A 12,430-nucleotide genomic window follows, 5' to 3' on the forward strand; every position below is an offset into this window, starting at 1 on the left:
AGGAACATCTTTGGATAACTAAGATTTTCTGTTCTGCCCTCACACAAAACTACTCACGTTTCTCTTTGTAGTTTAGAAGATTGGACAGTAGGGCTCTTGTAATAATATACAAAACTTAAAGTTTGTCATCCGGTAGATTGATTTATTTCCTTAGGTTACAAATTGTATTGACTCTAGTAGCAACTTTAAGTACAATAAAAATCAATATTTATTATTCACAGGATCAAGAAAATAAGTTTCAAATGGAGAAAAGTCATTTAAAACGCACCTATGAAAAAAAGGTAATATGTTTTATGGGACACTGTAGGACATTTAAAATGTCCAATGAGGCAATTGAGAATGAGGGCTGGTTTTTATGAAGCCATGCATTCTAGCCCTTAGAGAATCATTGATTTCTTAAGTTTATTTCAGCTAGCCAGTGATCAAATTTTGCTTCATTTTTCATGTTTATAAACAGCTTCTTTATTTTGATTATGAATGGTATCAGTGTAAAAACACCCCTGGTATATTTAATGAGTGAAGAGCATTATGGTATTAACCTCTCATAATAACACTTTGAAATTATATATTTTTTCTATCAGTTTAAAAATATGATACAATTGATGGGAGCTATTTGTATTCTGTTGTATCATATATGTAGTAATGCTAAATATTTAACCAAAGAATATAAAACAATTAAATAATTGTCTACTACTTAAAAATTTCTTTAATAATTGCTTCTTGTCATTTGGAATAGTGAGTAATTCTGCATATGCTGGCATCCCCGTTATCAGTAATAACTGGGGGTTTATTGACATAATTTAATACCTTTGGCAATAAAATGCAGAGTTCTATAGGTTTATGATTTTTATACTTAAGTTTTGAATTTGTTGTTTGCTATATGACATGGAAAGTAAAAGCATAGTTGAAATAGTAAAGATTTTATTGTTACTTTTATAATTATTTACTGTTGTAATATTAACAAAATTAATCCATTTGTAAAATACTCACATAGTGGAAAATGAGTAAGACATTAACCCTTCAATAATTAAATACATACAAATTAAAATTAAACAGGTTATATGGCACAACAGTCTTTTTTTTTTAGATTTATTTATTTATTTTAGAGAGAGAGAGAGAGAGAGAGAGTGTGCAGGGGGAACGGGCAGTGGGAGAGGGGGAGAGAGTCCCAAGCAGACTCTGCTAAGTGTGGAGGCCGATGCAGGGCTAGCTCATGACCTGAACTGAAATCAAGAGTCACTTGCTTAACTGGCTGAGCCACCCATGTACCCCATAGCACAACATTCTTAAAACACTTTGTATATCTCATCTTACTTATCCATATAGTCACTCAGCAGATATTCATTAAATGCTTTCATTGGGCAAGGTATCATACGAGGTGCTGGGAGGCGGGAGAGGGTTAAGGATGAATTAGCATAGATTCTGCCTTCCAGGAGCTTAATGTCTAGGAAGAATGTTTCTGTCATTCAGAAAAGTGAGTATTTCTACTGACATGTATTGACCTGAATACATGCCCTTTAAAATTATGATTTTCTTATTGCTAAAGTTTTTTTGTTTTGTTTTGTTTTGCTGATGTTTTCATACAGTCTCAATGTAAGGTCTTAAATATATTTCATGTCTACAAAATGATATCTGAACCAGAGAGGGAAATACTGCTTTCATTGGAATAAAGAATTTTTTTTTAGTTTTTTACTGTTGAGCCATGTAGCTTCATAAATATTTGACTTACTAAAAGAAGACCATACATTATCATAAGCCTTACCCCCACTGTACAAGGCATCCTCTGGGTGTCCTTGTTAGTCCATTGTTCATTCTTTTGGCAGATGTCTGGCTTCCTGTTCATTAAGGAACACCTTCTTGGCCTCCTGCTCCATTGAACTCTGCGGTCACCCCTCTTCCTGAGATGGTATCTGGGTACCTGTGAGATAGGGAGAGGGGCTGGTAGCAAAGAGAAGGGCACACACTGACTAATTGTAAAAGAATGTGTTCCTATCTCAAACTTCTGTAAGTCCTACTGAGGACAGTTAGATACAGAGACAGAGCTGGAGAGACAGTCTTTCTTCTACCACTGTCTTTTCTCGGCTTCAAAGGACACTAAGTTTTCTGGATCAGCCCCTCTGCCTGGCAGACACACCGGAGAAACAGAACATTAGAGCTCAGTTGGTCCCTATCCGGTAGCCTTCCACCCACTCCTGTTCTATTTTGCTTAGGGAGCAGACCTAAAATCTTTGTGTTAGCATCCTAACTACAGCTTTTCCCTTTCCACAAAGTATCGGTTGGCCTTAGCTTTTTAATAATGTCACTAGTTAAAGTGTGTTAATTGTTTTCAATGTAAATAAGAAGTGTTTAAAATAATAGCAATCTTAAAAAGAAAAATAAGCTCAATTGTTCCCATTGCATATGTTCTAACATTATTTATACTGGAAGAATGTTGCTCAGCATGTCACTTTTTGCTTTACAATTAATTCCACAATCTCCCCCTTTTACATTGACATCTGTTCTTCTTTATTAAACCTGCTGTGATCTTAGTCCTTGAAGATTGGATGTCTCGTAACCCCCTCAGGGAATATCCTTTTTGACTGCGCAAAGAGCTGACGTAAATTTGACATAGTCCTGGACTGTGGAAGTCAGTAGCTAAATGGGGTGTATAGGTTTTTTGTTTGTTAGCCAGTGTTACAGGTGTGCACATTCAATAACTCTTGGTAGAAAACTTAGTTCTGAATATCTGTTCAGGAGGAGGAAATGCCATCTGAGTGACATTATTTCCTCACGTCAATAAGAAAGCAGCATGCGAGGTCCTAACTTGTCTTTGAGGTAAGAGAAACAGCATCAAATGCTGTCCCTAATTTAAGCACACACACATTATCTAATGGTTTTTATTGATCTCTAGTGGCTATTGCCTGCTCTTAAGATCTCTGAACATCAAACAAATAATAGGTAGTAAAACTAAATGTCATTGTTTGATGAAGTGTCCTAATCTGTTAAATCAGGAAATGGTTAGGCTAAATGATTTTACTAGCAAGGAAACACCTGCCTCCTACAAATAACCTATTGCTTGTTTTCCAAACAGGCACCAAAGAGTGAAAGATGGTGCTGTTTACCTAAAGAAGTTCGAGAGACAGATGTTAAGCATGTATATTCTAAAATGAGCTAGAATTCCAGTACCTGCTTATAATTTCTCTGATGTAACTGTGTAACAGATGAGATATAAAGTCTGCTGAAGTTCAAAACCACCAAAAATAGTATTCCAATGTTTCGCATTCACTTAAAATTCTTTTCATTAGGTTAAAATAATTTAAAATGTTCACAGCTTTACATATAATATATTGTGTAGTATTTTCCAACTACCACTGGCATGATTGTCTTTAAGAGGACAGTGTGCCTTGAGTCAAGTTTTAAACAATGAAATTGCACAGTGAAATGACTTACAGAAAGAAGCCATGCAGCCCAGTGCCCACATGTCTCCTGTGGGGAAGCCGAGCTGGAGATGGGGTGGAGTTAGCCAGGCTGTGGATGTGTGGGTGAGCAGCAGTTCACTGTTCCTTCCCATACCAGCGTGTCTGCCACCCTGTGTCTGTGTTCTTATGCAGAGCAGAATCTCTTTCTTATTGATACAAGTACTTCTTTCTAGATTACTTTTTTTTTTTTAAAGATTTTATTTATTTATTTGAGAGAGAGAGGATGAGAGATAGAGAGCACGAGAGGGAAGAGGGTCAGAGGTAGAAGCAGACTCCCTGCTGAGCAGGGAGCCCGATGCGGGACTCGATCCCGGGACTCCAGGATCATGACCTGAGCCGAAGGCAGTCGCTTAACCAACTGAGCCACCCAGGCGCCCCTTTCTAGATTACTTAAATTCTTGGGTTGCCAGGGAAAATATTCATAATATTTTACATATGTTTACATACATCTTACGTACATTTCCATACATTTAGTAAATGTTCAGTAATTGTGCTTATGTCTAGGTCAATCTATTACTTACAACAGACTCTCATGTTGGGGAATATATGCTGTATCTTTGACTCTCCGGTTTGTATTTTCATTATTTAAGTTACTAAAATTCACTTTTGGTATTAACCATATAGAGTAGGGAAAGGATTACAAGATCAGTCCAGATTATTCTCCACTGCCTTGCGTACGTTAAAAAGCAGGGGTTGACAGTAGCATTATCTTTATCACCCCAACTATCTGGAATATAGGTAAAAACTAAAAATAAAATCCAAAAAGGCCCTTAACCACACAATACAAATATATTCAATTAAGGACAGATGGAAAAACAATTTTTGTGTTGGCCAGGTATTGTGCTGGGTGCTGGGGATGGAGAAATAAATGAGAAAGAAACAGCTTCTAGCTCTAGGGACCCCTCAGCTCAAAAGTCTGTGCATCCACATGTATGTTTGCCTCAGAGGGAAGTCTCTCCTTCTCCCCCTCAGATAGTCCCATTTCTGCTTTAGAAATGGTTCCAGTGCTTTTAGAGGCAATAAATCAGATCAAGGTGCTTGCGTTAGCACATTGACCTGCATCAGGAAGTCACAGCTGCAAACCTGACCCGGGTTAAGATTGAAGAGAGAGTGATAAACAGCACTTTTATAAGAGCTCCAATTCTTAGCAATTTAGGGGCCATCTTCAGAAAGGGCAGCCAGTGCACCTAGGGGATTTACTGTATTGTGCCATCCCTGTGACTTTGGGTCTTGACAATGGCCTTGAGTTTTCAAGAAAATGTTTAGGTATAGAGTATTCAATCTGAGAAGGTAATGATAATAATTTTTAACATTTGTGGAGCATTTATTATGTTCCTAATATTGTTCTAAGAGCTTTACATGGAATAATTTATTAACTCATCACAATTACTTATTTTCCATGGAGTAACTTATTAACCTATCACAATTTTTAAGATATAGTTACTGTTATCCCTGTTTTTTCAGGAGATGCAACTGAGGCACAGTGTTAAGTAAGTGGTAGAGGAGAAGGGTAGAAACCCATGGAGTCTGACTCCAGAGCTCACACTCATAATCACCGTGTAATTTCAGATAGATTTTTCTCAAAGATGGGTAATTTTTTGAAGCTTTAACTTAAAGAGGTAAGCCTCAGTTATGCTTTCTGAGGTTCTGAGAGTTCTGAGTCCCAGAGAAAAAGAAACGGGAAATCCCTGGTAGTGCCATGCATGGGAGGTACAGTGCCAGTATGTAAAATATTATTGACTGATCGGTAATTCCACCAGCGGCTCCTTATGACTTCCTCTGGTGGCATGTGGCTTCGGAGTCCTGCACTAGTGAGCTGTGAGGTGTGGAAAGAAACCCCTCCTCAGTGGGGATCCCCAGTCCGCCATCCTGGGGGCTTCCTGGGACCTGGACTGGCGCTGCAGCCCCAAGGAGGAGGCCGCACTAGCAGACACGTGATGGAAGCGAGGTTGTGCCCCCTGCAGTTTTGCTCAAGCACCAAATCCAAATGGATAATATGTCATTTACAAATGAGTTGGAGAAGTGAGCCATAATGGGGTCTGTGGCAAAATAGTGCAGAGCAAAGGAGGGAAAGTGTTATACAGAAGACTCCGAGAAAGGAGTGTCTTCGAAAGGTATTACTCCAAAAGAATGCATCAAAAGGACCTCATCAGTAAAGTACCGGAAGATACGATGTCTAGAAAAGAAAACAGACATCATAAGAAAGAAGGTGGAGTGAAAGTGGAGGTAGTTGTCATGGGAAGGATGTGAAGAACCTGAAAACACGACAGCAGAGCTGACATCCACGTGGGAGCTGGGGAAGGTAGAGCTCGTGCTGTGGAGCACCCCATCAGTGCTCTGAAGGACAGACTGTTAACCTGCAGACTGCAAAGGACAGGCAGAGAATAGATACTACAGCAGAAAACAGAAAACCAGTAGACAATGATCAATATTCCTATGGGGACTCAGAATCAACACGAAGGAAAGGTAGGAGAGACCTTTCCTGAAGGTCTGTGTATGCGGAATGAGGAGATTCACCCTATATCAGATCAAAACCGGTAAAGAGATCTGACAACATTTGATCCTCAGTACAGAGAGTGATTTTCTAAGTATCCAAGCTGGGGCGAGAAGGGGCAAAGGTCAGGTCAGTTTAGTCTCCTTGGTTGCAAATCTAAGTGTCTTTTTTTTTTTTAAAGATTTTATTTATTTGTTTATTTGACAGAGAGAGGGAGAGAGACAGTGAGAGAGAGAACACAAGCAGGGGGAGTGGGAGAGGGAGAAGCAGGCTCCCCGCCGAGCAAGGAGCCCGATGTGGGGCTCGATCCCGGGACCCTGGGATCATGACCTGAGACAAAGGCAGACGCTTAATGACTGAGCCACCCAGGTGCCCCTTTATTTATTTACTTATTAGAGAGAGAGAGTAAGTGAGAGAGAGCACAAGCAGGGGTAGAGGAAGAGGGAGAAGCAGACTCCCCGCTGAGCAGGGATAAATGTCTTAAGACAGTAGAGTGACATATGCTCTGTTGTTAGGCCAAAATGTTGTGACTCAGTAATCTCATACGTAACTTTTCCTTCATGTGTGAAGGCAACAGCTGACCTTCTTGGATGTGTAAAGCCTCAGGGATAGATCACCAGGATATTCTTTTTGAAAATAAGATTACTAGCTGATGTACTTTCATCCACCTAAGGATAAGCAAAACATCAAATCAAAACAAAAAAAGACACTCAAGAATAAAAAAGAAATAGTGCTGAATGCCACAATTAACTAAAATAGAGTTGAATTTAAATGTTTATTGTGTGAATGATATAAAATAGTGCAGATGTAAAAATTTCTTGAGAGTTAAAAAATGTGAAAATGGCTATCTGGATCAAATTAATCAGATTATTTAAAAGAAAAAATGGGTAGGAGAAGAGGCAAATGTGCTAAGCTGTTATTTAAAAAGATAGGACATGGAGGTTGGTTTTTCGCTTACTGACTATTAGAGAAGCATATGTTAAAAATAATTGCGCAGCAGTGCCTAGGTAGCTCAATCAGTTGGGTGTCTGCCTTTGGTTCAGGTCATGCTCTCAGGGTCCTGGGATAGAGCCCTGCATCGGGCCCCCTGCTCTGAGGGGGAGGCTGTCTTCCTCTCCCCTGCCCCTAACCCCACTCATGATCTCTCTCTCTCTCTCTCAATTAAATAAATAAAATTTTAAAAAGAAACCAAAGCAAACATATGTTTCCAAAATGTCTGCATTGGGTCATCTCTGAGTTTAATTTTGGGCTTTAATTTCTTTGACTCTGTACGTGAAAGAGACCAGATCAGTGTTGGGATGGTGCTTCTGTTGCTTTATTAATGTATCTACTCCAATTTAGCATGCCTACTATGTGCCAAGCCTATAATACATACCAGGGATCCAATATAAGTTAAGACAATAATTTCACTATAGGACCTGGTAAAATTTTGGGCAGTTCACTTTTTTTTTTCCCATGTAAAGTAAAATAAATGTAGTGGAAAAAATTTGCAAGGCAGGTTAGTTGCTCTTTCTCTTTTTAATAAATAGGTATTTATGAGGTATTTTAATTTTACCATTTAAGATATGGGGGAGAGGGGTCCCCTGTCTTTATTTTCCCAAGCACCTACACTTGCCACCATCCTGCATGTTCCTGTTTCCAGTTTTTCTCGCCTCTTGGTCTCACAGCAGCCAGTAGAAGCTTTTGATATTCTCATGGAATATGAGCATATGAACAAACTCATGGATGATTTTCCCTCTCCTCTCTCTCCAGACAGACAGTTGATTTTATTTATGTATTTATTTTACACAATAAATATGTCTACAGACAGACAGTTGATTTTATTTATGTATTTATTTTACTAAACCACCAGAGGAGAAAAACCACAAGAGAATTATCAAAGGAAAAGGTCAAAGAGGATAAAGTTTTTGAATTGGAGAGGTCTCCATCCAAACTAATATAAATAGCCAAGTATTTTGGGCGAGCGCTGAGTCAGTGTTTGAAAAGGTTTGTGAATGTGTGTGTGTGTGTGTGTGTGTGTGTGTTGTTGGTTTTGTGCTTGTCATTACCCTCCTGTCCCCTGTACCCACCCGTGGGGCTGTCAGCCTCACCTGGGTTGCCAGCGGGTGTGCAGCGGTGTCCTCCCCGCAGTAAGTGACTTGCGTTTTCTCACCCACCAGCATGGCTCCGTACCCTCCGTTGCCTTGTGTGTGGAAGCATGGCCGCCCTTTTACTCCTCCCTTTCTATCCAGCTGTACCAAAGTCTCCTTTCCCTGTAGATCCACATAGTGTCCATGTTGGATATGCTTATCTGTATTTGCATGTGAAGAGCTTTCTGTGAAGAGAAAGTTTTGTTTGGCCCTCATTATTCATGCCACCATCCCACCGACTCAAAGGATGCTACTTTTAGGAAAGAGATCCTCATGGTGGGGGGGACTGCCTCCTAAACTCAGTGAGTGGTTATACAAACCATTCCCAACAGTGGAGGAGAGAGCTATTTCATCAAAACCTGTGTATGTAACAGGAGAATATAGACACCTGATTTTTTGTATTCTCCTGAATCTTGAGAGATTCCTTTCCTTTGGCTACTATGTCAGTTCAGAAAGATTCACAAGTGACTGCTCCTTTTGAATTTCTTACACATCAGTGTATTTTACAGGAGCTCCATATACAGGTTGACTCAATTACTAACTTTGGCCAGAAAATTGGTATTGGAAGTATAGTATTGTAATAGTTGTATGGTAAATGATTATGGTTAACCAAGTCTCTATCTTGAAATATCTAAATCTAATTTTATATTAAAAATAGATTTACGATGACTGTTTCATTGTTTGTATTTCTCCTCTGAATGCTTGTCTTCTGGTAACTTTTACATGTCTTCATCATGGCAGATTAATGACCTGCAGAGTGAACTTGATAAAGAGAAAGAAGATGCTCAAAAGAAAATCCATAAATTTGAGGAAGCACTGAAGTGAGTAAAATTGTAATATATTTAATTAAAAAATCCTCTTATTCTAGACTGTGAGCCACATTAAGCAGCTAGAACTTAAAAATCATATTTTTCTAAGGGCCTTGCTGTGGTTTAGTTTAAATTGGTTTTCCACCATGAATCTCTATTTTCTGAATTTTATTACCAGCCAGCACATATTTTTTTTTCAAAAAGGAAAAATCAGTTCATCTGTTTTTAAGTGATAGGAATGTAAGAAAATAGAACTTAGTGGTTTTAGATGCTTTCTTCCTCTTAAATGAAAACAGATTAAAAAGAAAAAAACAAGATTTAGGTCTTAGAACATTTAGAAATTTCTCTGTAGATTTTTATTTTTGGAGAAATTTGGGTAATGAAATGTTCCAGTTATATTTGAAAAGGGACTATTACACAGGCATTGTTTGGAAAACGTTTTGTCTCATGACGTAACACTTAAATATACACATTAAAGCGTCAGATTTTATTTATCTTCTCCATTCATTTACTAGGTTGATTAGGCCCTATTTATCAGTAGGTTTTATCACTCAGTTTTGAGCTGAAAAACATTGATTTAGTCAATAAATATTGAGTTTCCACCATGTGTCAGACAATGTGTAGTCTCTTCCCACAGGACCTTAGAATCGGTTGGAAAGATTTTCAAGAACTTTGGCAATTATATTACAGAGTGATAAGAAGAGGGTACCTGACCCAAAAAAGTGATTTAAGAAGGGAAGCTTACTTGAGTGCATTATAGCTAGCTAACTCCCATCCCAGAGAATCAGCTATTTCGATTTTTCTTTCTTCCTCAAACCTTCAAACAAGAATAACTTATGGAAAGGCCAGAAAGAACACCCAGAATCAAGCAAATTTAGTATCAGATTCTGTCTGGGCAGATTACATAATCATTTCCTCTCCTTTGTTTTGCTTGTTAAGAAAATGTATTAGCTGAGTAGTCATATAGAACATCTTAAAATAATTTATGTACTAGGACATCATGGATATCAATTTTTTATCTGCACAAGGACTTATTGCTTATTTGTTCACATCACCACGTATGAATTAGATAAAATCAGAGGAGAACTATAATATTCATTAAAGATTAAGTTAAATAAATAAATAAGTGTATTTTATACTCTAACTTGGATAGTGACAAAACTAGGGCCTTCTTGCTTCCTTCATGGAAGGGATGCCCTCCCTTTATTCTTCATTTTTCCTCCTTAAAATGTTGATTAATAACTTTCCATCTATCCAATTTATCATACTTTTCATTTCTCTTTTGTTCTACTTTGTCTCTGTTCTTTTGTAATTTCTTTACACTTTTTTCATTGGTTTGTTGATTTGCATTTTTTAATCCCTAACAGAAGAGATAATCCCTTTAAATAACAGTACACCAACCAATGTTTGTTTAGTATTTAAGGCGTCCATAGGTTGTGATATGATGCTGAAAGAAGCAGAAGGTTTAGAAGACATAGCTCAAGACAGAAAGCTGTCCTTATGATTTTGTATTTTGTATAGTCCACGTTTGGCACCGGAGATACCAGATACTCAGTTGTTGACAGTAAGTGCAATTGGGATTCAGCAAGATTTTTCCCGTGGGACATTGGGAGTTTATGTGTAAAACAGTGTGGTATCTTTTAATGTTCACTGAAACATTATGAAAGAACCCTAAGCCTCCTTGGTTTTCCGTATACAGCATTATCATTCACTGGGCCACATAACATTCTTAAAGCCTTTAAAGGTCTTTACCAAAATACCAAATTTTACTTGGGGTCAAAAGGCTATTTCAGGGGTTTACTAAAATTCCCCTGTAGGCCTGTTTCTCCCATTCCCTGTGTAGGTGATGTTTTCATTTCAACTAAATGTCTGTATGATCCTAACACCATAGCACTGAGAGGAGCAGAGTAAGTTCTTGTGTGGCCTGAACTTCAGAGTAAACAGCACAAGCTGGCTACTGCCCCAAAGGAAAACAGGCTGGAGGGCGATTGCTACTGCCTTTGAATCTAAGAATTGTGCTAGACCCATTTGGTCCGAAGACAGTTCCATTTTTTCTGAATAACAGCTATATGGTATAGAAATTTGCCTTGATTATTAACAAAACTTTTTTCCATAATAGATATATACAAAGTGGAAAATTTAGAATGTGGTGGCATTCATTCATGTAATCCTTTTGTCCACTCATTAAGGGTTTATTCCTTCTGTGCATGTTGACTGTATGGTAGAGGACAGCAGAGAACAGGAATTCATACATAGGAGTTCATATATGTGTGAACACATGATAAATGTATTCAACTCAATGTTCAGTTAAGAGCTCAAGCTGATACCAGAGAACCTCTCGTTACTTAAGAGGGACCCTGATTTGAGGTCGGCATTCACTTTAAACGTTAACTCCTTAAAGCTCATTTGTCTATTGTTAATGTTTTTCAGAAATAAAACTAGTTTGATATTATTGTACTACTTACAGTTTTTATTCATATATCCCAAATACTTTTTGCTTCCTACTTTATTTTTATTCTAGCAAATAATTTTAATAACTTCCAATAACTGAAAGCTATCTGAAACTATCAATGGTATGAATTGTGTTCATTTTTTATTCTTCAAAGACAAGTAATTAAAATATGTGGGAAGCTTGGTAGACGAATTAATGGAAAATAACCGTATATAGCAAGATCATTTGGTATAAGTCTTTGAAAGACTAACACTGAAAAAGGTTTTGTTTTTGTTTTTTTTAGAGAAGTTAAAAATCTATGGACAATAAAGATAGATAGTATATATTTGGTTTATTCCTTTTTCAGTATTCATGTATTTAACAAATTTGATATCTAAGTTTTGGTGCTATAAAAATAATAAAGTATTGTTCTGAGATATTGTATACATTGTCTATTTTTTTTAAGATTTTATTTATTTATGGGCGCCTGGGTGGCTCAGTTGGTTAGGCGACTGCCTTCGGCTCGGGTCATGATCCCGGAGTCCCGGGATTGAGTCCCGCATCGGGCTCCCTGCTCAGCAGGGAGTCTGCTTCTCCCTCTGACCCTGTTCACTCTCGTGCTTTCTATCTCTCATTCTCTCTCTCTCTCTAATAAATAAATAAAATCTTTAAAAAAAAAAGATTTTATTTATTTATTTTAGAGAGAGAGTGTATACACACACACACACACACAGACACACACACACAGACACACACACACGAGTGGGGAGGGGCAAAGGGAGAGGGAGAGAGAGAATCTCAGGCAGATTCTGCACTGAGCATGGAGCCTGACACAGGGATCAGTCTCGTGACCCTGAGATCATGATCTGAGCTGAAGCCAAGAGTTGGGCATGTAACCAACTGAACCACCCCGGTGCCCCTATATATTGTCTGTTTTAAAGTATTTAATGAAACATTCCAAAGTCATCTTTTTGATTGATACCTTTCAAATTCCTCTTTTGCAATAAAATACAAAACTGCCTTGAAACAGATTTATTCTGATCCATTTTAACTGTTTTTGCATTGTCAAATTGTAAATGTTACAAATATTTCTACACACACACACACAC

The 12,430-nt window shown here is 37.9% G+C and overlaps 1 protein-coding gene across 5 annotated transcripts in view; it reads left to right on the forward strand.

Annotated features, from left to right (window-relative positions):
* The window catches only part of CEP112 (centrosomal protein 112), a 437,815-nt gene that overhangs the window by 113,155 nt on the left and 312,230 nt on the right, over positions 1-12,430 (forward strand). For all 5 annotated transcript variants that reach the window (XM_027625475.1, XM_027625473.2, XM_027625474.2 and 2 more), the window contains exons 16-17: positions 222-281; positions 8,823-8,902. In XM_027625475.1, coding sequence (XP_027481276.1) covers positions 222-281; positions 8,823-8,902 — 140 coding nt within the window. The remainder of the gene's footprint in view (positions 1-221; positions 282-8,822; positions 8,903-12,430) is intronic.

This window comes from Zalophus californianus, chromosome 16, assembly GCF_009762305.2.
Source record: "Zalophus californianus isolate mZalCal1 chromosome 16, mZalCal1.pri.v2, whole genome shotgun sequence".
Classification (NCBI taxonomy): Eukaryota; Metazoa; Chordata; class Mammalia; order Carnivora; family Otariidae; genus Zalophus; species Zalophus californianus.